Below are 26,635 nucleotides of genomic sequence, written 5' to 3'. Positions count from 1 at the left end.
CTGTGCTGCAGTTTTCAGTTCAATTCCCCAATAATTGTTTAATATTGAAATTTCAGGTGTGTATTCAAAGTAATATGCAGTAACGGGTTTACTTTGGACCCAACATCAGGACAATATTGTGTTGACATAGATGAATGCGCGAATGGTACTCACGAATGTACTCCGGATCAAACATGTGAAAATAGAGTAGGTGGTTATGTTTGCACTTGTCCACCAGGACACGTTGCTGGACCGAATAAAGACTGTGTTGATATCGACGAATGCAGTCTTTATAACGTATGTGGACCAAACAGTCAATGCGAAAATACCATCGGTTCTTTTCGATGTAACTGCGAAAGTGGTTTTGAAAATATTGGTGGTTTTGCTGGCGGTAATTGTCAAGTGAGTTATTCCCATTAATTTTATTTCCAATGCTTGAAGAATTTCACTTCTTACATGTTTGTTTTTCCTAGCTATTATGTTTTATCAATTAAAATGATTATTTATAATTAATTATGATTTAAATACGTGAATGAATCAGTAAGTTACACCTACTCGTAAGATGTGATCATATATATTGAAAAACGATAATTGGTTTATGTTGATAATAGAAAAGAATTTTTTCATTCGTTCGTATCTTTTGTTAAAATAAAGGGACAGCGTAATTTTATTCATTCATCCTCTTACTTATTAGGGAAAGTATTTTTATTATTAATTATTGTTAATAAGATGATAAAATCTCTAAAAATTTTAGGATATTGACGAGTGCCAAAGGACCCCTGGTTTGTGTCAACATATGTGTTTCAACGTCTGGGGTAATTACAGATGTGCCTGTAAACCCGGATTCAGGTTAAACGCTGATAATCGTTCTTGCACAGACGTCGATGAATGTACAGAGTTCAAAGATAACAACTTGTGTGTAGGAATTTGTGAAAATACACCAGGAAGTTATGCTTGTAAATGTCCAGATGGTTACAAACTCGGACTTAACGGCCGTACTTGTGAAGGTATGCTTGTTGTTATCTTCAAATTGTTAAATTATATTATTTAAAAATTTTCATCCTTAACTGTTAAAGGTTCGACGAGTAAAACGTATTGTATGCTCGATGAGAACTCTTGAGGTCGTTTATTAAAGCGTGTTCTACCTCCATTATCTCGTTGTTATGTACTTATAATCTGTACTTGACCTAGTCATCGAAAATGTGGGCCATTAGTTGAATCTCAAGTTGTTTCGTCTGTCCTTGACTTTCCTTTGATGATAAAATTGATAGCACACGTGACATTTGTAATTTCTTTTAAATTTAATTCTTTGTTACCTTTTCCAAGATATCGACGAGTGTCAGGCAGGACCTGTCTGTAGAGGAGCAGATGAAATTTGTCACAACACTAGAGGTGGTTATCGTTGCAATAAAATAAACTGTCCCGTGGGATATCACCGTGATCATGAAAGAAAAAAGTAAGTACATTGGTTTTTACAATATCAATACCTTGTATTACTTATTACATAATATACATATGTATATGTCTATATATGTTAGCGTTCAATGTCACATTGTTCTACATAAAAATAACAACGACTAATATAACACGTGTGATTGTTACGACGGTATTCTTTTCTTTGAATATAAGTCAAGTAAAACAAATTGATTTGCTCCGTAAACAGCGTAGTTCCATATACAGGATACATAAAAACATTAAAAACCAATAATAAATGTGATTGTGAAAACATAATTTTTTACTAATAATAATATTGTAATATTTTTTACTAAATTCTACTAGCTTTTTTTCAATTTATTAATCAGTTTTAACTTCCCGAATCCGCCGCATATATAATACGTATATACATGCATATCATGTAGATAATTTATGAAAATAATAACATATAATACCTATATACATAACATAATTAAGTAACTTTTGTGTAAACCAATTATATAATAGATTACTGAAATTTCAGCCGATGCGTGAAATCGTGGCCGTGCCATATCAACGATTCACCTTGCCTTAGACAACCATCGCATTATTCATACAATTTCATTACTCTTGTGAGCATGTTACCAATTGCACCTAACAGACCGGAAGAACTATTTAAAATGAAGGGATATCATCTGCCAAGCTCAACGATACAATTCAGTATGGCATTCCTGGAAGCGCGTGCACCACCTGGGGTGCAACGCGCCACAGAATCATGTTTCGCATTGAGAAGGCCTGCACCAACACAGGTTATTTTGGTAATGACACGAACCATACAAGGCCCCCAGGAAATCGAACTCGATTTAAGTATGGAAGTTTATCATAATACGATCTTTGCCGGAAGTGCAGTAGCAAAAATTATAATTTTCGTTTCTCAATACGAATTTTAACAACTCTTGGGATTTAAAAAGGCAAGTGCGTAATTATCGACAAATTGTCGCGTATTTCGATTCATATTTGTATTGACAAATTTTTTTGGTACAGTTTTCATTATATTGGTAATATTTTATTTTAATTACTCTAAAGTTACTTTCATTTCTCCACTCTTATTTTAGATTATAATTTCCTAATCCAAGTTTAAGGAAGCAAGGTATTATATTCGTAAATGTAACTAAGATTTAAATATATATTAATATCATTTTATAGTACGTTCTTTTTAAAAAAAAAGAGTATTTCTCATATTCTTAAACTGTCACAAAGTAATTATATTACATATTTGTTACTAGTTTGTTATATCTACCGTACGGTGTTTTCATTGCAACTTTCCACGGAAATTTTCAAATAGTATCTTTCCACTTTTAATTTCCAACATGCAAAAAGAAGTATCCAAGACGGGCAGGAATAGTTGTAGAAAATGTAAAATGAATCATAACGAATGGAACAATAATTTCACATTGTATTTTCGGTAAATAAATCGATTTATATGTACATAGGGTATATGTGAGTTTGAACACGTAAAAAAGCGAAATAAAATCACATTAATCGTTCTAAATTAACTTTCTCCACGTTACTGTACTTTGTAAATATGTACCTTATCAAAATCGCAGTTTTATAACACGTTTCAATAACGAAACGTTTCTTTTCGTTATATTTAACAATAGATTTATCGCTAGTGATCATACTTTATGTACGTATACAGCAATTTTCAAGAGAACCGATCATATTCACTATATCTAATTGTCTAATTGTAAGTTAAAAGTAACAAGATTTCTAAAATATTTACGCAATTATTGTAATTGTACATATGTAATTACATATGGTGGTATATACCACATACCATATGTATATACATGTTATATCGTCCATATTAAATTTAAAAAATTCTGCATACTTACATATAATACGAGCATGTAAATATACGTGTATTCTTTTGCTGCACACCTAAATATTTGATTATTCCTTTTTCCCTTATGAGATGTATAACCTAATGCTAACGAAATAGAGATCTTTAGCATTCACTGCTATCTGGTTGCACAAAACAGCCACAGCATGATTAGCGGTGGAAAATATCGATAAAAAGTAAAATATAGCTAACAGAATATACATAATTGCGTGTCAATCTAAATTCATATAACTCTACTTATAACCTACAAACGCGTAAGTCTCCATCAGCAATAATATTATACGTGAGATCCGTATTAATGAGTTTCTATGTCAATAGATAATAGATGCTTCCCATTCTTTAAACTCATCATAACATTTTTATAATATACAAGCTTCAGTTCTGACTTCGTGCTTAAAAACATTTTCTAAAAATTAATCTTCTCTTAAGTGCTCGTACATGTACATTTTATTTCAATTGCCATTTCATTTACAGTAAAAGCATTTTAAATCGCTATGTTTCATAAATGCACACTACTATCTATTTTGCGCATAAAAAAGATTCAATATTGATATACATATTTTTAACAAGCTAACATAAGCGATAGTATCCAACTTTCAAGGAAAGCATCCAACGGTAGATTTTATAAAGTAATCCTAAACTGCTTTTATAGTAGTTATACATCGATAGCTATTAACAAGTATACTTATGATATAACTTATAACATATGTGTATGTGTGTTTATAAACGTGTGTGTATAGTGGTAATATATGTATATATAGCAGCATAATATTGTACGTAGTATAATGGTAGGTATATATGTGGGTTAGTAGTAACATATTACTACTGCCAGTACTACTAATAATGATAATAAATCTAATTATAACAGCCTGCATGCAGCAAGAATACGTCGCTGTGGCATAAACATGTGGATGACAATTTATTTTCACCTATCCTCTTCACTTTTATACTCTTATCCTATCGAAAAACCGCGTGAAAATCGGCGTGACTAGGATTACTAAAGATCCTTAGATCTCTTGATTAAGCAGGTGCGAACAATTCCAAGTTTTAAGTCAATTTTTAGCCATATTAACAGACTATTTTAGTAGCAATGCAATTAAAACATAAAAGACGTATCAATATTTGAAACATGGAAATCATTTTATAAATGAAAATTTATTTTGTGTCAAACATTACAAAATATACATATAATTTAATCATAATATCAGCTAAATTCAATTTATTAATATACGTTGCATACTGCTTAAATTATTAATCAAGTCCACTTTTTCCAATAACTTTTGACATTAAGAATTAATCGTTTTTAAGATAACAATTTCGTCCAAGAGAAAGATAAAGAATTTAGCACGATGTTTATATTTTGAAAATTTAACATTAAAAAAATTTTTAATTTATATAGCACTGAAGCTATCAAAAGCCAAATATTATTATATGTAAATAATAAACTGACCCTTTTTTATATGAATTTGGATTTAATTTCAATTTATTACCTAATTCGCACTTGCTTATTTGTTAGTAATTATCATCACAGAGATGTCAAACGAATGTCAATTTCGAATAATTGGGTATATCGAACCGTATCAAAAACATATCGAAACGGTATGAATGTGACTCATATATATTTATATGTATCGTACATATTACTACATGTTGCCATTCATTATAATTCATATGTATATTTACTGCGTACTTCGAGTTTCAGTTTCTGTATAAATTATATAACTTATTATCGCCCTACTTTACTTGCAATTAGTCCCCGTAATTTACAGAAAACATTTACTATAGTTTATTATCAAAACCATATGCCAAGCTAGTTAAAGTGTTGGGTAGATTATTTTTTTTATTTTTCGTTGAGATCTTTTTCGGAATCTTTTTCGTTCCGTAATGACAAAGTTGCAAAATTGTAAATGAATTTATTAAGAGAAGTGAAGCTATTTGCTTTTTTTCATTTGTGGAATTTAAATACTAAATTATACGTTAACAACGCAAGAATGCTATTCTATGATCAAATGATCAAACAATTAAAAGAATTAAGAAAAAGTAATTTTTGTGAAAATTTACGGGGACTAATTATATTAAATAAACGAGTGATTTACATACATAGTAATTTTAACAAACGAGCGTTTGGCACCAAATTTATCAAAACAAAAAACTGTTCTACATATGTGTTATATGTATATGTATGTATGCCAATTTAATTGGTCCGCTTAACTTTACATGTTCACTGCTATTAGTATCAAAGGATAGATGCTATTTAAAATAATTTATACCAGAGTTGTTCAACTAGTGCTCTATTTTATTTTATTTTATTTTAACTGATGTTTTTAAAAAAAATCAAACTTCTCTACATTACACTACTAATAAATCTTAATTTATATTGTAAACAGACTTTTGTTCAGTGTAGGCACTTAGAATGTGAACGTGTAATGTTTTACCGCATTCTTTAATAAATATACCATTTCTAAATACAATTGTATCATCCTTTTTTGTTTACTTTTTTTATTACAAACTATTCTATTATTATAACAATATATTAAAATAAACATTTATTCTTTCGATTTCCCTATATGTTGAAGATAACTTATTATTTTATATTTATTGTTACTGTATATTAACAGCAATGATTCAGAACACAAAGTTGAACAATCCTGATCTAATGTTTTGCAAAGGTAACAGTACTTGTACTATAATATACATACATATGATCTATATCAAAGCAAAACATTAAAAATGCTCTTGTATATTCTTAATTCGTAAATATTTTGGAAGCATACTTATTCCATTATTACACTACCCAAATTAAAACCAATTACATATAAGATAGTGTTCATGTGTTATCACACGAATTGAACATTTGTTGTCGACAAGATGCACATATCTTATGAAAACCAAAGATTTATGAAGAACAACTATGAATGTGCATATTGCACATTGTTTTGAAACTATTTCTTAAACATAAACCTAAAAAAATAATATATGCAGTATTTAGTTTGAAGAAACAAATACCCAACATTTTGGTTTAATTCCAATTAAAAAAACAAATAGATATATTCGTAAGATACAAATCATGTCTAAAGGTAACTGATTACTTCTTTGAACCGATATTAAGAAATAATATTACAAACGTTAAGGCGTTATAAATCCGGATGTATAAAATTCATAGTCGTATAAAAAAATATATAAACTAACAATATAATGGAACAATGATGTTAAAACTAATATTTTTTCCCATTTTGTATAAACAAACTTCGCATTTGATTTGGGTGAACGATTAATTTGTTTCAAAGCATGAATTGAAATTTCTGAAACTAGTCGAATTCTAACAAGAGTAAATGTAGGTATACACACGGTATTGCGTGTGATACTGTATTTGGTAATCATTTTAGTCGCAGGCTGGTACGATTGTGTATATCGTCAACGACATAACTGCGGATACGATTTTTACAAAATATGAATACGCGATTGTTTGACATTTTATTACAAGTATTGTTTTTAGAATTCTATTCTTTGCTTTATATACTTTAATTAAAAGTTTACGAAAACCTTTACGTCTAAATGGTTTTTAAGGAAGAAAAACGAGGTAAAATTGCCCTCATTTTTTAAGTCAGTCTCCCTGTGGTCTCATCATTCATTTTATCTAACCTTATACAAAACGTAATATGTACATCACAACTTTGCTACATTTTGTAAAAAAAGAAAGGAAACAAGATAATATCTCTGGATCGAAGAACTCAAACAAACGTCGTCTAACATTCATCTTCATTCCTCATACAATTTCCTTAACTATGCCTATCACGTAGCTTACGTTTAGCTGCACTCGAACTATTTCGAATTTCATAAAATTATGAATCGAATTCATAAGAAATGAATTAGTCGATAAAAATTATATGCGTGAAATGTTGTAATAACTGTTAGATTTCTTCTGTATATGATAGTAAAGAACCTACATAATAGTATTCTATTTTCCATTTCTCAGTTTCTGAATTTTATAGTTTTATTAACTATCTTATTTAATCAATTTTATCATATAAAAATATGTATTACATTGTAAGATTAGTACTCGCTGTTTTTAAACATTTTTTTTCTTAACGTTATGTAGTAATATGCGTTATGCGTATATATTATGTATACATATACTCTTCGTTTAATGTTCGTCAGATACTTTTTAACATCTTAAAAATTTTTTGTAATACGCAGGAATTTTACCATTAATACTACATTTTATTCAGTCAGAAGAACTTTTGTGAAATTAAATGTTTCAATGCAACAAACTCTCGTGTCCTTAAAAATATATTTTTTAGGTACTAATAAAATATTTTGTACATTATAAATATTTTTTCCTATAAAAATTAAATTAGTATTAAATACGTACGTACATGCGCGCTTTAAAGTTTTATTTATAATATAAATAAACAAAAATATTAATAATCAATATACATAATATCGATGTATGCAATAATTTGATACAAATTAATATATATAGTCCAAATATGTAAATCTAAATAAGTCTGGCACATTGGCAGAGGTATGTATTATGCATATCCCAATTAGACACAGAAGAAATAAAAAACAATAATTAATTTGAAAAACTCGGTTCGAATGACTTTTTTGTTTTTCTATTACTTCTCTATTCTTCAATTTTATTTATAACGAATTATATTGGATAAATTTTAAACATGAAAAATAAAGAACCGTATAAAAAATCGAACGAGCACAGCTAACGAAACAAGAAGTATATATATATAATATTTATATTTATTTTTACTGCAATAATATTTCGCATAAAGTATAAACTTCAATCGTTTAACGAGTAACACACGTTCCGATGTATCTTTGATAGTCAAGCGATTGTGTTATTATGCATTTCTGCAAATTCTTTAGATACTTTGTAAACATAATATAAACGCTCGTAGAGGTCTGCTGTACAGCCAAAATCTCGTATATCGTTTAACCAATATGAAGATGTACGTCTACTGGTATCGATATATGTGATTAGGTGTCCTTTGTTAGAGGATTCTTGCGAGACTACCAATTTTGTATGATCCTCGAAGAAATTCACTTGTAAAAGCGGTACTGACAGTTCCATCATAATGGTCTTGTCAGTTCTTAACCATCTTCTCATTCGCGGTACACAAACGTTTTTTGAGTGTTTTGATGCAACTCGTTGTTTTTTAATTTCACCACCTTAAACACAATGAACAAATAATTCTTATTCTTTACCACCACCCTGCTCTATAATACAACTGTATAATATATATAATAATAGTATATATAATAATAATATATATAATATAGTATGTACACTATAAATAATTATGAGGTTTAATAGAAGCAAAAATTATAAGTAGGAATCATTCATAGAGCTAAAATTGCATTGAAAAGGTATTGATTTTTGTAGGTTCCACTTATTGTTTTACGATACTTGTTGATAGCTACATCTATTCTTTTACATTCTTTTCATCAAATTTTTATATAAAATGTATAATAATTTTTCTGCTTATAATTTTAATATTTTTAATAATTATAATAACTTGGTATTTATAAAACTCGTAAGGTGTAACCTTATTATTACACAAATTATTAAAGTATTAAATTGATGCAATCACACTAGCTGTACTTTTGCACTTCTATCTCTTAAATAGTAATTGCTTCGTAACATTTTTTTTACAAATGAATCTCAATTCAACGGCAAAATATTTGATTAGTCCGTTTTGTATAGTATTTGTAAATTAATACATATTTAATAATTTATTTGTTTGAAAACTACATGTAGCGTTCATTTTTTCATCTTCAAATTTCTTTTTTCGTCAAATTTTTCATCTCTTCAAAACAATGCTAGCAAAACACGAAACTTGTCGAAGGTAGAACATTATTTTTTAATTAGGAAAAGTGTTTAACGTAATCGAACAATATTTTATATCAATCTAATATGTTGAAAGATACAAAAATAGAAAATTGTATGCCATTTATGACACATTTGAAACTAGATGGTATAACACGTATAATTTACCTTCAGTCATAAATTTATCCATGTACTGTGTAAAACGTTGCAATAGTACAAGTTTCTTCTGCAAAGCAGCTGGAACGTCTTCCTCTCTATGATATTTTGTTACTTCATCATCGGTTGTCACATACTCCACCCTTCTTTGCAAATGGAACCACATTTTTGAATAAGTTAAGCACACGATTAAAAAATGTTTAACCGTTTGTAGTATTATAGAAATTTCTAAATATTACTAATAGCTATTTATTTGCTTTGCTTGCAATTTTTGTTGCAATTACTACTTTTTCTTAAATGAAATATAAAAGCGAAAGGCTTGGATATCGTAACTATTGTTTAGTGTCTCTATCCAGTTTCTTTCGAAATAGAATTTATTTCAAAGACTTAAAATATAATATATGGTATAATGTTAAAAGAAGAAATACCGACCTTCTGTCATGTGTGTAACTAATTTTTGTATGATCGTTGAATAAAATGCCGACAGATTTATCGGAGAGCTGAAAGCCTAGGCCATACTTGTTGGAATAATCGATCCATTTAGTGATGAACAGAGGTACAACATCCCTTACAGGTGGATGATTACGTAGCTTGTTTCTGCATTTAATTTCTGTGACACAGCTTTCTAACGCTTGATGCATTTGCATACTCTGAGTGGTGTATCCCGTTTTCTTATGATCTGGACAAAGAACACTGTTTAATCTTTGTCTGAATTGTGGCACTTTTCGAAATTTTCTGGCTAACCAACTGATCACTTTCGACCCCTTTCGTAAATTTTTCTGGGAAAGATTTGTTTGATGATAATGCTGTTGTGTATGCCGTTGGTCCTGATGCTGTTGAGATTGCTGGATAGTATGAACCTGTAACTGCAATAAAAAAGTTAAATAAATATTGAATGGAATAAAAATATTCTCCTACGATGAAAAATATTTTACTAATTAAAATTAGAACATTATTAGAACAAAATTAGAACAAATATTAGAAATCATCTAACTTTTGATTAATTGCTATTGTACATCACACTATAAATGTAATTACTATAGATTCAAACGAAACAAAAATTTTACTTCACCTGGGAAAGTTTGTGGTTTGGATATTATTCAAATATTACTAAAAATAATTTGCTATTTAGGAATTACGACTAAATATTTACTTTTTGCCTTTTGGTATGTGTCTACTGTTGTGTTTAAATATCAAAAAATAAACTACATGTGTACATACAAAATTCTTTAAATTTTGTTTTATGCCGTGTATACATATTAGGTAAACGTTGTTAAGTTGTTTCTTTTGTCATATAATCTCTTACCTAAGCCGATATACATACATACATATGTATGTGTATATGTGTGTGTGTGTGTGTATATATATATATATATATATATATATATATATATATATATATATATATATATATATATATATATATGCATGTATGTATTTGTACAACGCAATAGTAAGACCAAAAATATGTAATATTGTAGACGTAGGTGTGGAAGGATCTGTGCGATCGGATCTAATAACTCAAGACATGAAAAACGATGTCGTAATACGAATCGGTAGTTTACCTGAGTATTATTAAGTTTTTGATTCCTAGACGTTATAGAATTGGATGAAGGCGATGAATCGATTATAGAGGTACGTGGCATTTGGAAACAAGAAATGCGAGGTAAGGAAGTTGGTACATATTCCTTGGTAAGATAAGCATGTTCCTTCACTCTTTCCAAAGACGGCCGGAGTTCAGGATTCGGCTGCAGAAGCCACCTGATGAGATCTTGTCCGTTTCGGCTCGCTATCGAATCGTCAACCTCTCGATAATGATTGTTACATATTCTAGCGTAAGTTTCCTTAAGAGACGCTGTGTCGAAAGGTGGTTGCCCTACCAATAGGGCGTAAAGTATGCATCCGAGCGCCCAAACATCCGCCTCGTAACTGTATGCTTGCTTATACAACACTTCCGGCGCAATGTAATTCGGTGTTCCGCATATCGTCCTGCGCATATAAAAGAAATTATTACGATTTTACTCGTATTAATTATGAAGCTACTTGTTATTCTCAAGCCACACATATGTGTTTCCGTTACGCTCGCGTTGCTGCCGTGTAAATCGAATTACAGAGGAACTCGAAATTGAAATTACTTACCTGATCGGCGTACTTGAGATTATTTTATTCGATTACATAATAATAGGAACGTATTTACGATCTACCAGTTCCATCAAACATTGTAACGTATGCAAAATATTAACAAAATAAATCATGAAAATACAAATTGCGTCAATTCGAAAATATGAAAAGTATACAGACTGTTAAGGTTAAAAGATAACTATATATGTATACATATATATAGTTATGTATATGTATAATAGTAATATATGTGCATATATTGTACATATTATATACATATCGGTCAAGAGCTTAAGTTGAATGTAAATTAGTATTCTACCAGCGTAACAAATCAGCGAAAGTTCCTATGTTTAAACGTGGTTCTCTTAATTTATATGTATAATAAATGTAAGGAACATATAAATATAAGTATGTATGTGTATTACTTTTTTTTTTATTATTTCCTGTATTCTCAATATATATATATAATATATTGAATTATACTTGAATTATACCTATACTTGGATATCAACTTACTGACAATGAGCTGTTTTCTTGCATCACATATAAATAAATAAATATATATATATATATATATATATATATATATATATATATATATATATATATATATATATATATATATATATATATATATATATAAGCCTTTTACAAAATATTCATAACTTTTTAATTGCAATAACTTTTCATCGTTCATAGGGAACTATTCATATCGAAGCACTTAATATCATTAGTATTATTTAGGTAGTTTCTCAAAATTCTAGTTACTTTTAAATGTGCAGTCGATTAAATATGCTCTGACTAATCAACAAGAGAGAGAAATTTGATAATCTTTAGGAAAACGAAATAATTCACTGTGCATGCAGTTTCTCGTATTTTGGGCCAAGTTCTACGTAGGTATGGTGTAATAATAATATATAATAATAATAATAATAATAATAAATGATTAAGAAAGATCGAGGATAACTTACACCCGTCTGCACTGTCCGTCAAGCCTTGTCGCCAGTCCAAAGTCCCCGATCTTGACAATCATACGGTCCGATAGGAACATATTACCTGGCTTCAAATCTCGATGAACAACTTTCTGAGAGTGAATATACGCAACGCCCGTTACCATTTGTTTCATGTAATAGCGTGCTTCCGGCTCCGTAACTTTGCCACGGTACTTGAGCACATGCATCAAGCTCTGTCAAACAAAAGTGACTTAGTTTTAACTTAATTTAACAGTTAACGCAAAGGCTTAATGTGGGATAAATCATGGATCACTTAGAGATCTTTGACGCTTGTCTTCTAAATATCTTTGATAATTGATAATACAGCGCAATTCACAATATTTTGAATGTCAATTGAATTCACTTATCTGAACGCAACTCCCGTTACAGACGCGCGCGTGCATACACACACGTGTGTAATATTTTATCTATATATTATACCTATATATAACAGGTATAATAATATTTCTGTTTAATGCTTTGACGAAATGAATTAATTAACTTCTAAGAAAGTAAAAGCGTCGAGAAATCTGTCCGGAGGTAAATATGAAAACAATTTCAAGTTATTCTTTATAGGAAAATTATTTGAACTCTTAATTATAGCAGTAATACCTATTTTATTTTGTATTTTACTAATTTATTTAATTTGGATAATACATTACATCATGCCGTATCTATATCGTATATCATTATAGATACAAAGTTAACGAATATTAAATATTGCACTCTGGCAATAAAATAAGTACAGAAGACGTGGCACATTGTAGGTATTTCGACTAATTAACGTTCGAGAAAATGTGATCACAAAGAAGGAAAAGTATGCGATTTCGTGTTATAGTTAATGATGCATAGTGTAAATCGGAGATTTTCGTTCGGAGTTAGCTTTGAGAGTTTACGACGCGACGGGTCGCTAGTTCGTTGCAAAGGAAACGTCCCATGGAAACGTATGTATATATGTACGTACGTTCGCGTTGCTCACATTACGGATAATTGTTATTGTTACGTTGTTCGAAATTAGTAACTTATTCGTAAACGCTATTTTCTCTTTCGCTGAAATGGAAAAGGGTGGCAATTCGCTATGCTGTCTAGTCAAAATCTAAATGAATTTTACATAGAGACAAACTTTCCGATTGTAATTTAGCCATATAAGTACGAGTCGGTAGTTATCTAGGCAAGCTTCAAAAATCGTGGCATGAATTGAATAAATTTTTGCATAGGGAAAAGCAAAATATTAGTCTAAATTCGAGTCTTAATTGCATTTTTAAGTCTTTTATATTTGTTGAATGATAATTTAATATTTAGCAGATCATCTTCTTAGTATTTCAGCGGCAGTTTCCCCCTTAATATGTTCTTATGTTGTAAACTATTCGTATGTTGTTGTTGTTGTTGTTATTGTTATTATAGAGAACAGTTTCTCAATGATATCTTAGATAAAGAAATTACTATAATATCAGCAATGTTGACGATTTTTTAGAAGCTAACGATAATCGATCTGCGATTAGTTGAAGTTAAAGTTAACGGACCAGCACATCCTAACGTAACGGTATAAACAAGTGAACGATTAGTCATGGATGATAGTGTAACTAAGTGCTAGTTCTCTTTCCTGCTCACACGAAAATCTGATGCTTGTGGTTTGTGGTTTCATCTAACAATTCTAACTCTAGCCAACATATATATGTACATACATATAACAATGATACGCCTTACACGAAACGAAATATGTACATGCATAGTGAAAATAAAAATTGCCAAAGATTATCCAGAGGAAATTCTAATTAATGTTTACGGTTGCATGTTGATATGAATTTAGTGTCAATAACACATATAATGTATTAACTTTTAACAGATACATACTATTTTATAAGACAAAGTCTATAGAGAAGATCTACAGAAAGTATTGCACATTATTTTTCGAGTACCTGTTGTCGGAAAGGTTGACAAATCTTCCTGAAAAGCCGAGAAAGAAGAAATATGTACATGGTAGGTTTCAGGATGAAGATTGCACAAGGCGTTAAAGAAAAGAACAGCGGAACAATTTTATTTCTTTATGAGGATTATAAATTGTTGCACGGTTAACCCTAAGCTCCAAGTGTTGAGTGAGCTCCTCGTAATCTTTCTGACTAACATAAAAGCGAGGTTTTATTTAACGTAACAGGCAAGCGAACTTGCCTTGCAACGGAGATCGACTCGACTCGACTCGAAAGCAAGAAGGTTGGAAAATTCTTGCAAACGTATAGAAAGAATATGTCGTAGGAAAGTGTACAGTGTACAGTGTACAACAGGAAGGTAGGTATACAAGACATACGATAGGTACCTTTCGAGGACAGGCTTCTAGAAGCATATACACATTAAGGTTATCCTCGAAGTAGTGATGCAGCTGGACAACGTTCACGTGATTCAGCTCTTTGTGGATCATAATCTCGCGTGCGATCTACAAGTAATAGATCATTATTAAACTCGCGACCATCTCTGACCACCTGCAAAACTTCAAATGATTATCTTAGCGACGGTCTTTGCCCAATTTAGCTGCTTCAAAGTAGTTTATATATATTATAAATTAAGCACGCCTACTATTATTATATCTAAATCTTATCTAAATTTTATCTAAATTTTACCTAATTTTAGATAAAAGCAGCAAGTAAATTGCAATAAACAAATGTCTTTGCACGTTTCCTTACTTTGCTTCATATTACATACGTACTTTCTAAAAAGTGAAAATTATAAATATGTATACGTATTATGACATGTTTGCATAATACCCTTGAATGGTGGAGATTTGTGGTTTTTTGAACACAAAAATTTTATTAATAGTCCCATAATTGAAGAATATGCTATTGATTCCAAAAATGCTTTGGAACGGAACCAAATAACCGTTACGCACTTGCCGACTCTTTAAAAAGAATGTCACCTTCATGATGTCAGAAAATTTTGAATTTTACGAAAGAAACTTGATACTAAATAAACGTTATCAACTATATACGAGTTATAATGCATAATGAGTCCTATCGAACAGTGTAATTATAGTGTTATATAAAGATATAAATTACTTTTATACTGATTAAAAAAAATCATTAAAATAAAAAATTGAGACATAAGTATGTACGTACATATGTAGAATACAAACCTTCTGCATATGAATTTTTTGCATCCGATTCTTCCGAATAATTTTGCAGGCATATTCATTTCCATTACTGACATCGGTCATGAGAAAAACTTTGGCAAATCCACCCTGAAAATAATACAAAAACACGTAGATAATAATTTATTTCATATCTTATGAAGAGATAGGTATAATTACATAATTACATGTACTTATGTATACCTATAGATTATATTACGTAATAACGTACACTGTAAATCACATATCTAATATGTGATTTGTGATATAATCGTTTTTATCGTTGAATCTATCATAAATCCGATTTCAACTTAAATTAATTACGTATTTGCTGGTGAAGAAACAATTAGCAGCTAGATAGAATTTGTTTTTTTTTTTTTTTGCTTTACTAAGACATATGAACGTATGAAATAAATTTGTAGTGAAATTATAGAGCTAGAAAAGAAGGGATGCGTTGCTTACAATCTACGATAAACAGAATTTAAGTTTCTCAATCTGATCGTGAGAGACTTTAGGATCAGAGTATATATCTGAATTAAAGGAAATATTCAAATAGGTAGAAATTCAAAAAATTTAAAAAAAAGAGACATAGGGGAAAATAGTCATGCGTTTAAAATTTAAGCTTATAATTCAACTTCACGTTAGATTCTACAGTTTCACCTGTAACATCCATTTCAGCTTCTCGGAGTGAAAGGTTTTCTCTTTTAGGGGCATTTGCTTTCGTGCTGCTACGAGAATATCTTTAAATTATCTTTTATTGCTTTGCTACGGTAGCTTTAACGTTTAGCGAGAAGGAAAGTAAAAACAGCCGTCACGACGCGACATAGCATTCACAGCTTTTGCAAATCATTTTCCTTCCTTCTGGGACACTTTTACCTCAACTAAATAATATAAACATTGCGTTATTCTTAGCAACAACCGACTTTCCACTCTTCTTTTAACTTTTCATCAAAAAGAATGATTTTACGAATGTTTACGAAGTTTTCTTTTACGAATGTAAATAAATGACCTTTTATTTTCGATACAGTATGCGTAATTCTTACCTACGTTCTTTTCATTGCAATAGCTTCTAAAAATTTCTGTTACAACAATTAACGACTTTTAATTAGTTTAAATCGTTTGGTATTAAGAATCCCCCCAGTCGCAGTTTACTAAGAGAAAAACTAAAGTAACGCTGAAATAGCACAGGAACAAAGACCTAGAAACAGTAAAAACGTGAGAAACTACAGAGCGGGAAATTCTTGTAGCGTCTAGGCCGTGATCCGTGATCCGTGATCCGCGATCGTCACGCGATTTAAATTATCTTTGCCGGTAACCATAACCACTGCAGTGACGTATTTACATATGATCTTTGCTCAGGGTCAGAAAACGAACCGTTCGCGCACCAGCCTGGCGACGCGAATTTTTTACTTGTTTACGTCAAAATACGATGTAAAATAATATACGATGATGATAAATGGAGCAAACGAACAAAACGAACGTTCGGAAAATATTGAAACAAATGAAAGAGCGAAGGCCAAATTTGGTTTGTAGCATTTGCCGCTCCGCTAAATTTATACATTTCAGGAAGAAAATGAATATTTCGCGTTTATTTGTTCCATGAAGAAATTTTCGATAATACAAAAATAATTTTAATTTATATCGAAATTCTCCAGCAATGTTCTCTATATGTACAAGATATTAATAACAATTAATATCTTAAATGTCTCGACTCATCCATTATAAAAATATTATTCGAAGAAAATCTGCTATAGCTATGACAGTTATGACAATATTGTTCTTGTCCTCAATTCGATCAATAACTTGGTATTAAACTAAACTTTCAAGAATAATTTACTATAGATCGTAGATTTTAGGTACTAGCTAAGCCAACCACGTAAGTACGGTTTAAAGCATTTATGGCTTGTTTAATAACAGTCGTACGTTTATTTTTAAGTATCCTCCGTAGTCTTCTAAAAATACATTACCAATGCATATTTGTAGTCCATACAACTGCGTTGCTGCATGGGTAAAAAGCAATCACTGCCTTTCGTTTCTGTTTAATCATTTAACGGAATGGACCACCATGAATTTGAAAATAAATTGCCGCGCAGCTTCGACGGTACAGGAAAACGGCTGCTATGTTTATGTTTGCGACTAGAAATAATATATCAATGCCCTTTGAAAATACACGGTTTTTATTAAGAATTCAGTTTTATTTTATATCGATATAAATATGTATAATATGTATGTGTATTATACAAGTGTTCATAGGCCTGTTTATAAAAACACTAGAAAGCAAGTCGAATACCTAGTTGATCTAACACTAACATAAGTCTAGCTATATATGTATATACGTATGTATACATGTATGTATTTGACAAAATCTTAGATTATTCGAACGATATCAATGTCTTTTATTTCGAGATAAGGTGTAGATGACATTTTCACGTGCATACTCATCTAAATATACGTATCAATTTGACAAACTGCCAGAACAGTTTCTATTTACTGTTAAATAAGAAGGGCACAAGATTTGAATTACATCTTACATCTACTCTACGTCTAGCTGTCTACCTTTGATATTAGAAATGTTTGAATTTTATATTTTCTTTACCTTTCTTTTATCTTATGCCGATTTTCACCTTCACTTTCGTCTCAAGATTATCCTTTTCCTTTTCAAGTCAACTTACCACTTTCTAAACATATTGAAAATAATTATTCAGATAACACTGATAGTTGACTGAAAATTGTTAACATATTGAAAGTAACAGTAGAATAGAAAGTTACGAGACAAACACAACTATTTAAAATAATTTCAACTTTTAATTTCAGCGGATTATCCTGGTCTCTACAAAATGTAAATTATCTTTCAGTTTCTACTTGAATAAAATATTGCTTCTTTTTCTCACTCCAAGTGATCAATAATAAAGAATATACATATATTATATATGCATAGATATACGTACTATATATGTATGAGCGCTCAATAGTCAATAGATAAACGATAAAGTAAAATGCTTGGGAAGGAAAAGCTTTTCGTTAAATTGACCTTGACCTATCGAAGAAGAAATGTTACTCTATCTTCCAAATTACATACTACTTGAATAATAAAAATGAATGTCTCGAACTATCGAATTATTTGAAAAATATCGGATTGATTTTTTTTATTGAAAACCTCTCGGTGTGATCTTGTGGTAATCGGTTTAACTATTTATATCTAGGATTTTTATTTTTTAAGATTATTTGTATATCCTTCCAATAAAAAGGGAGTTAGTTATGATGTTACGATAGTCCGAACTTCTGTATAAGGACATGTGGCAAAAACAAGAGACGCAAAAAGTAAATGAAACGTAGATAAAATGATTTCTTTACAATCGAATTAATAAGCTATATTACGTGCATTCCATAGAAACCGGTCGCGCAGATTTTCTCCTTCAAGTTGATGCATACCTATATAGACCGTTTAAATCTAAGATCTCTACCCCTTTACACTTCACACCTTACATTACAATTACACCATCGTACATCGATACAAACGAAACTTCCCAAACGGACGCATGAAGCTAAATTGCTTCCATATGACAAAATCAACTCTTTCCTTCGCGTAACGCTATCTATATAGATACATATGTTCTACATAGCGTACTTATGTGATACGAATATCATGTGATAATTATAATTAAACTTGAAACTCGAGTAACGATGAAAGCTATATACATGTACAGCGACAAGAATAATTATAAACCCAATCCGATTTTTACATTTTTCATAATATTAATACGAAGTTTAACAAAATCATTTATATAATTTAATATTATAATGTAAAACAAAGCTGAAGAACAAATTGAATTAAACTCCATGTTAATTTTGTTACCTTTCCGTTTTAATAATTAGTGGATTCCCCTTTGCTTTTGATTACTTTCATTAATCTGCTAGGTACACTATCCGTTAGTAAGTAAATACTTACAGTTTCTAAAAGCTGGCTATGATAATAATTCCGAAATCTTGAAACCACTTTTTTGTAGTGGCAGCTGACTATGAATGGGAGCAATGTCTTGTTGAAAAATTGTCCTTTTATCTTCTATTTCGGTTACGAAAAGCAATAGAGTTCGTCATGTATCATCTCCTGATATCCTATAGTGTTCAATTTAGCCTTTACAAAAATAATCTCTCTTAACATATTCAGGTATGGACAATGATAACGCAAAAATGTTTTTGTGTTTAGAATTATTCGCAGCACTGTATATACACATGTATATTAATATATATATATATATATATATATATATATATATATATATATATATATATATATATATATATATATATATATATATATATATATATATATATATATATATATATATCATATACATACGATATATTATATTACATATTACAATAATAGTACTTACTTAAAAAATTGTTACATTCCTCTACCGCGTAGCTTGATCCCCCCTTTACCAAAAGATCCACCCTTTATGCAAAAGATCAACATTGCCAGTTTAGTCATTGTATAGGTTGCTTTTGAAAAACATTTTTTACATTCATGCGAAAGCTGGAATGCAAACTTAAACTCGTACAAATTTTACTTAGCTAAAGAATTTTTAAGTATTTAATAATAATATATTGAACATATTCGAATCAACGGTAGATTTTTAATCGTATATTTTCAATATTACACCTTTGAATATTTAATCGTAACTTTTACAAAAACAAAATATCGGTTAAAATACGACGTACTTCTTTTTCATAAAAGTATTGAAAATGTTCATTGAAAAACGTTGTTATATTATATTTTCTTAAATAAAGATACTTTTTCATTTTGCGTGAAATTTCCTAGAGGTTAATAAACTTGAACAATCTGACTTTATCGTCTAAATTCATTATGGTTTCGTGGTTGCATTTAAATAAAATGACAGAAAGGAATCTGAAAACAAGTTGTAGCAATATTATGATCTAATGAAAGGAACGTCGTACAAATTTTTATTTGAAACTACATACAATCTTGTTTGTTGCATAGTAGGTATATCTCATAGTGTCGCTGTTAAATCGCGTACGGTTGATTTTACCGAATGAATTGTCATCCAAGGGCTTCTGATTATTCGTTTCACAGAAAACTTGATAGAATCGAAACACACGTGACTTAATTAATCAATATAAATATTATATTGCCGATAGAAATATATACATATTGTATAACCAAACTTACGTCAATAATTTGAAACGATTTATTGTTACATATAATCCAATTAATTTAGCGAAGAATCCGTAACAAAAGAACAAATTCTATTCTTATATTTTTTTACATCTACATCCTTCCTTTCTGAAATTGTTCATCTTCTTCAAAAGGCTCATAAAAAAGCACAGAATAAATGTCAATGTAAGAGTTATCACAAATTCCATACAAGTAGCATTTCGTCAGACATAATACAATATCCGCAGCCCTCTAAGTAACTTCAAATGAAAAACGTTTATGTACACATACATATGCATGTATATTTATATTAGGCTGAACGTTCTTCGATTATCGATTCTACACTAGTTTTTTATCTCTATTACTCGTTTCTATAATCAGAACAAGATATTTGTGTACATAATGTTATAGCATCAGCCTCGATATTTAATCAGTAATTGAAAGGTTTGCCCGATCATTTTTGTCGTTTTAAGACCTTTTAAAAATAAAGCATCAGTACCAACATATTGACCATAAGGAACATTTTATAGATAGGTATAAATCGATCAATCGCAACAAATATTAAAATGTTTTAAGCACTTTTAGTTTCAGTACAGTAGGTAACAAACACGATAAACGATCCAGACGCCAGAGATCATTTACCAAAGATCATTAATAATAAGTCGTTGCTAACTACTTAATAAAGACGATCAGTACTAAAATTACCAAATAAATAAATATTTAATTATTTAAGAAGAAAGAAAAGTCGTCTTAATAAAAAAAAAAATTGTAAAATAACAAACGTGAAACGTAATCACGCTCATTCATTTCGAAAATGACTAAACCCCTTCAGTATTCAGTATTCAGTAATAGTCTTTTGTCTTTCTAAATTAATAGTTTGCGTAATCTCGAATTAAGTTAATTTAATCCTAAACAGATTTTCATCGGGTAAACGATTATAAAGAAGATATAAGTACCTATATATGTAAGTTTGTCAACTGCCAACCTAAATAAATAAATAAGACGCGATTGTTTTACAACACGGTTGTTTTATCAGTTGATAATATAAATTACACATATGGGTATACGGTTATAAAGTAATCTGTAAGTTACTTGTTAAAATAATTTTTTGTGATAATAAATTTTGATAGATAAAATATAAACCTACGACCTATATAAATACATATATGTATGCTTACTAAAAACTTTTACTTGAAACTCGTTCAGAGTTCAAGTTAAATTACAAGTCATAAGGTTAACAAGTCATGCGACATTTAATTAAGAAAATCGCGTTCACACATGAAAATTTTCATTTGTAGGTTGTCAGACATTTTTCCTTCTCATTAAGGAAAGTTCGACACAAACAAATTAATCACACGGCATAACGATACTAAACATTTTATTAACATAAACTATTACTTATATATATAATAAGTAATTTCAAAAGAATATTGAAGACGACACTTGCATAGCGAGTGCCGATATGACAGTTCGAGATAACACGAATAGCAAATTATAGACAACTTAATTTGACCATGCACATTCCTACTCTTTGTACAATTTCAAATAGAAAATAAATTCCCAAGGAAGTACCATCTATGAAATTAATTTAATAGACACCAGCAACTCCAACTTCCATAGAAATGATGAGAACTGCGTACATATTTTATGCATGTGAACGCCTACGAAGAAAAAAGCAATTGCAGGAGAAAGGAACGAGTAAGGTGGAACAGAGAAAGGAGAGGAAGAGGCCCATCTGTTGAACTTATCCTCATGGTTGCACCACAAATACACCAACAGCCAAGATGCACATATATATTGTATATCTATTGTATATATCCACGGACATACATACATACATATGTAGCGGACAATCTGTGCAAGGCGCAAATGTCAGTGACACGTGTATACGACGTGTACGTATAGGCAAAAGTAGACTTTGCATAGTTGAAAATAATTACTAAATAAGTATAATTAAACAACTTACAATTAGTTAGATGATCCGTAAAGCATTACTTACGTCTTAAAGTATAATAATTACTTTGCAATAAATATCTCAATTAATCTTCGCTAACAAGTTATTTTCCTTCTGTCTTATTTCAAACACAGAAATTCGGTGATTAAACCAATTACTTTATCATTAGGTTTACCTTTATATGTAATATAGCATTACCTTGAACAATTACAATCATCAACAACAAATACTCAAATTTATTACATATTTTCGATATTGCTTTTTATTGTATTTTTATGTTCTTTAGTATGTCTAAATAAAATTTAATGGCAATGTTATTATATATCGCTTATTGTACAGCTTATCGACTGAAAAGTTATTCTTGTATAAAAGTAGCGATTTTCATAATTTTAAAAAAAGTAATACACAAGTATATGTACATATATAAAAAGGATAATATTGCACTCATAATAGATCATCTCATTTGCCTGTGTTTCGATGAAAAGTCAATGCGAATCTATTATAGCTTCTATATAATTTGTTAGCAACTAAGACAGAAATGTATCCGACAGAAATGTTTCCAGAATAAGAGGCACGAATTCGTTCCTTTTAAGCTCGGTCTACGTAACAAGCCGCTGACATATTCACAACCAGTCGAAAATAATAAAGTAATGGTGCAAACTAAATTACATAGATGTAGGTCGAAAGGCATGGAAAGGTGAAAATATCAGAAGTAAGTTTCCATGAAACATCGAAATCATCGAAGAGCAAGCTATGTACATATAACGGAAAGCTTGATTTCTAACATAAAATGCAAGTCAGACAGAGTAACGTCCGAGTAATCGGGATGACGAAACAACGACCGGTTTTCTCGAGTAGAGGATACATAGAGGATACACAGTTTGAGTTTCAGAGTATATACATACATTGTACATCCTCTGAAATCGTCTGTCTCTCTCTTTCCTCTTTCCCGTTGACAAGAACGACGAGAAGCCTCGCAAACTCGCATCTTGCTACCGATCGATCGCACCGCACCAGCCAGAGACAAAGAATATTCCTTACAACTACAAGCTGTGAACGTGAACCGATGCCGATCGATCCTCACCGATGCTCTTCAGATATTTAGAATTTTTATCAGATTTCGCTTGCCAAATGTCGTAAAATCACTCCATCAGGATTCAGGAACATCAAGAAGATTACGTAATCGTAATATAATACATGCGAGATACGCTTCGATCGACACGAGATGAAGATTTTGAAGATTTCAATTCAATTATGATCGTTTTTCCCTTGAACTCTTTACAATTTACATATTTACTTATCATTAGTGTAGACTTAGACATTGTAGATCATTGCTTCTCTCACGATTCTTTGCTTACCATAAGCTTCCTTTGAAATAAATAGGTTCCACTATGGCAACAGAACGTTCTCTAAACATTTTACATTAAAATTGTTGATAAGGAAAAACGGATACCAAGTGGTTCCTTCGATTTTCGGTTTTCGAGCATTCAGAATGTAATTAATCATTGGGAAACAAACACAAGGTTATATCTCGCTATGATATATAGAATACAATTAAGAGACAACTAGACCCATACAACTACAATCGTTACCATACGGTAAACGGAATTGAAATTATAATTTCGTAAATTTCGTAAATTAGTAGGTACTATATACTACGTATAGTATATAGCGTATGGAAAGTGTTATAGAAAGATAAGTACTATTTAACGAAATATGAACTGCTTACGATGTTGGCAACACGAGAAATTAGTAATCAAGTAAACGAAAAACAAAGATCTAAGACGAGTTACCAATGTGACCTCATAGTACCTACGATGTATATATACAGGCAATATATGCACAAATATATATACACATACAAAATATTCTCATATCTAAACATCTTAAGTGTACTTGTTAATTGACTAATAACATATGTGTGTAAATACTTACTTGGTAAGTACAGTTGGTAACTAATCGTATTTAGATTTTAAATCATATTACTCAGTAAGGTAATTTAGTGTTTCTAATTAACCATCGACCACTTCATATATTTTCTGCTCTTCAATCTAAATACTAAATTACCAAATGTAAACAAGAATTTCGAAATACTCAAATTTATCTTATATTTATGTTTTCATGTCGTAACAAAGAGACAGCATTGGGCATTGTAACATAGAGCATTGTAAGTAGCAGACGTAAATAATCGCTATAATAGTAATCTTAATATCAAAATATGTATATCAATTTAAGCAGCAACCAACAAAAACGAATGTTGCGCGTTACACACCATATTCTCAATGTTATTAAACATAATTGTTGTGAATAATCACGTAAAAATTAGAGACTAAATCTTTAAAATTAGGAAACCTTACTTGAGGTAAGGATAGGGAAGAAAAACCGATATTCGACAGGTGTTTGCCTTTTATTTGTGTAAGGTTTTTACCTTGCCAAGAAGTTGTCCCTTGTAATAGGCATTTCCTTGAACCGGGTCGACAACGTAATCCAACTCCTCTTCCGCGGAATTGTTCCAGGAAGATGTGGAAGGTCCTGCCGTGATCACGCTGGTTGTTCTTATCAAAGACGAGGCGGTATTACCAAGACGACTTCCACTGACCGAACAAGTTACGTTGTTGGTACTGGTGGTAGTAGTGACGATCGCGACGTTATTCGTCGACGAGGAAACATCTTGCACGTTGTTGTCACCTCTGGAATATAGTTGCACGGAAGAAGCATAAATAAGTGTCGATGTACGCGTGGTGATGCAAGTGGTTTCCTCGCCGTTTCTTTTGTAAATATCGACGACACCATTTTCCCTCGGTGCCTCGAGAAGACAGCTAGGATGTGCAGAGTACGTCGAAATATCTACGTCCAAGGGTAACGAGGTCGCACCGTATTTCCGACTCTTTCGACGAACGAGGCTCTGCAAGGATGCGGAAACCTTGGAAAAGCTCTGACGTGATCCATTATTTACGGACCTGCTACTACCAGCTGATTCGATATTCTTTTTCCAACACTCGGACTCGAGGATAGTTTTAGTTTTAACCGTCTCGTTGCTTTCCTCCTGACATCGACCAACGACCTCCGCCTCTAACAAACGACAAGCTGTTGTTTCGGTATGCAACTCGCCAGGGATCGTCTCCAAGAGGAGACTTTTATTGCTCGTTTCGTATTCTCTCGGAGGCGATGAACTCCCGACTTCCACCTCGAGCGTGTTCGAAGGTAACATCTCTACTTCTACGTTCATTTAACGATACCCTACAGTTTCGAAGACCTTGCGTCTATAGTCTGTAGTCTGTAGTCTGTAGTCTCTAGTCTATAGTCTATAGCAAGATATTTTTACTTTTCTTCAAGAAATCAATTATTCAGCGCACCCTGAACGACGTAACAACGATTCTCTTCTGCTCCTCCTCCTCCTTCTCCTCCTCCTCCTCCTCCTTCCTCTTCTTCTTTTTCTTCTTTTGCTGCTGCTACTGCCACCGCTGCAACGCGTTTTTCCGCCAACTTATACACTATGATATTACATTCCCTTGTTCTGCGGGATGTCATGTTATATTTGATTTTGGCATTTAACACAGACAACGCCTACTTCTTCACATCCATGACATACGAGCACTCTGAGATCGCTCGATAACGGTGTCGCGACATTAAACACTGTCAAACAACTTATCTGTTATTAAAAGAGCAAGCGTTTCCAATACAACTTCCAAATGTCAATTGGCAAACAGTATTCGGAATCGCGTACGGGTTGAAACAAAACGCACACGCTCTCTTATCATCGATCAACCAGTAACGATTACATATACAACACAGACCAACATCTTGACCAGTCGAATCATCACTGTTCCGCGCGCAGCGCGCACCGACCAAACGACCAGACACCCTACGTCTCTGTCCTCCCCACTACTTCCACCACCTGACCTCTCATTGTCAGTGCCGTAAATAAAAACGACGTTGCTTTGACATTTTCCGCCTGCATACCGTAATCCTTAAAAT

General features: G+C 31.1%; 2 protein-coding genes and 2 long non-coding RNA genes across 9 annotated transcripts in view; 1 reads left to right on the top strand and 3 right to left on the bottom strand.

Annotated features, from left to right (window-relative positions):
* LOC126868655 (fibrillin-2-like) overlaps positions 1-5,558 on the top strand; it is a 20,601-nt gene extending 15,043 nt beyond the window's left edge. For all 3 annotated transcript variants that reach the window (XM_050624382.1, XM_050624380.1, XM_050624381.1), the window contains 4 exons: positions 57-381; positions 734-986; positions 1,306-1,435; positions 1,937-5,558. In XM_050624382.1, the coding sequence (XP_050480339.1) occupies positions 57-381; positions 734-986; positions 1,306-1,435; positions 1,937-2,342 (1,114 nt within the window). In that variant the 3' untranslated portion in view covers positions 2,343-5,558. The remainder of the gene's footprint in view (positions 1-56; positions 382-733; positions 987-1,305; positions 1,436-1,936) is intronic.
* Positions 684-2,017, bottom strand: LOC126868660 (uncharacterized). Its single transcript, XR_007690678.1, has 4 exons — positions 1,869-2,017; positions 1,296-1,396; positions 1,048-1,229; positions 684-810 (listed from the first exon to the last, which is right to left on the bottom strand). It is a non-coding gene; the product is annotated as an uncharacterized LOC126868660 (long non-coding RNA).
* On the bottom strand, positions 2,599-26,635 carry LOC126868656 (serine/threonine-protein kinase PLK1-like). 3 transcript variants are annotated; one of them, XM_050624383.1, is made up of 8 exons: positions 25,086-26,632; positions 15,531-15,635; positions 14,721-14,837; positions 12,386-12,600; positions 10,859-11,282; positions 9,726-10,159; positions 9,306-9,439; positions 2,599-8,479 (listed from the first exon to the last, which is right to left on the bottom strand). In XM_050624383.1, exons 1-8 carry the CDS (start codon positions 25,884-25,886, stop codon positions 8,136-8,138), a joined length of 2,574 nt encoding a protein of 857 aa, XP_050480340.1. In that variant the 5' UTR covers positions 25,887-26,632; the 3' UTR covers positions 2,599-8,135. The 3 variants fall into 3 exon arrangements, with proteins under 3 accessions (XP_050480340.1, XP_050480341.1, XP_050480342.1); XM_050624384.1 differs by having other exon boundaries at positions 9,306-9,436; positions 25,086-26,631; XM_050624385.1 differs by lacking the exons at positions 14,721-14,837; positions 15,531-15,635 and having other exon boundaries at positions 25,086-26,635.
* Positions 15,643-25,079, bottom strand: LOC126868661 (uncharacterized). Of its 2 annotated transcripts, none has more exons than XR_007690679.1 (3): positions 19,922-25,079; positions 19,474-19,659; positions 15,643-18,202 (listed from the first exon to the last, which is right to left on the bottom strand). It is a non-coding gene; the product is annotated as an uncharacterized LOC126868661 (long non-coding RNA). The 2 variants fall into 2 exon arrangements; XR_007690680.1 differs by lacking the exon at positions 15,643-18,202 and having other exon boundaries at positions 19,362-19,659; positions 19,922-20,436; positions 20,511-25,079.

Source organism: Bombus huntii, chromosome 8, assembly GCF_024542735.1.
Source record: "Bombus huntii isolate Logan2020A chromosome 8, iyBomHunt1.1, whole genome shotgun sequence".
NCBI lineage: Eukaryota > Metazoa > Arthropoda > Insecta > Hymenoptera > Apidae > Bombus > Bombus huntii.
The sequence above is the reverse complement of the archived record's forward strand: the minus strand, read 5'-3'. Positions and strand labels throughout refer to the sequence as shown.

Excerpts from the sequence above, each read along its gene's own strand:
- LOC126868656 (XM_050624383.1), bottom strand. The coding sequence starts at position 25,886 with ATGAACGTAGAAGTAGAGATGTTACCTTCGAACACGCTCGAGGTGGAA. Across the intron at positions 15,636-25,085 it reads AGGGACAACTTCTTGGCAAG|GGTGGATTTGCCAAAGTTTT; the intron begins GTAAAAACCTTA and ends TATTATTTTCAG. Across the intron at positions 11,283-12,385 it reads GACGGACAGTGCAGACGGGT|GACGATATGCGGAACACCGA; the intron begins GTAAGTTATCCT and ends TTATATGCGCAG.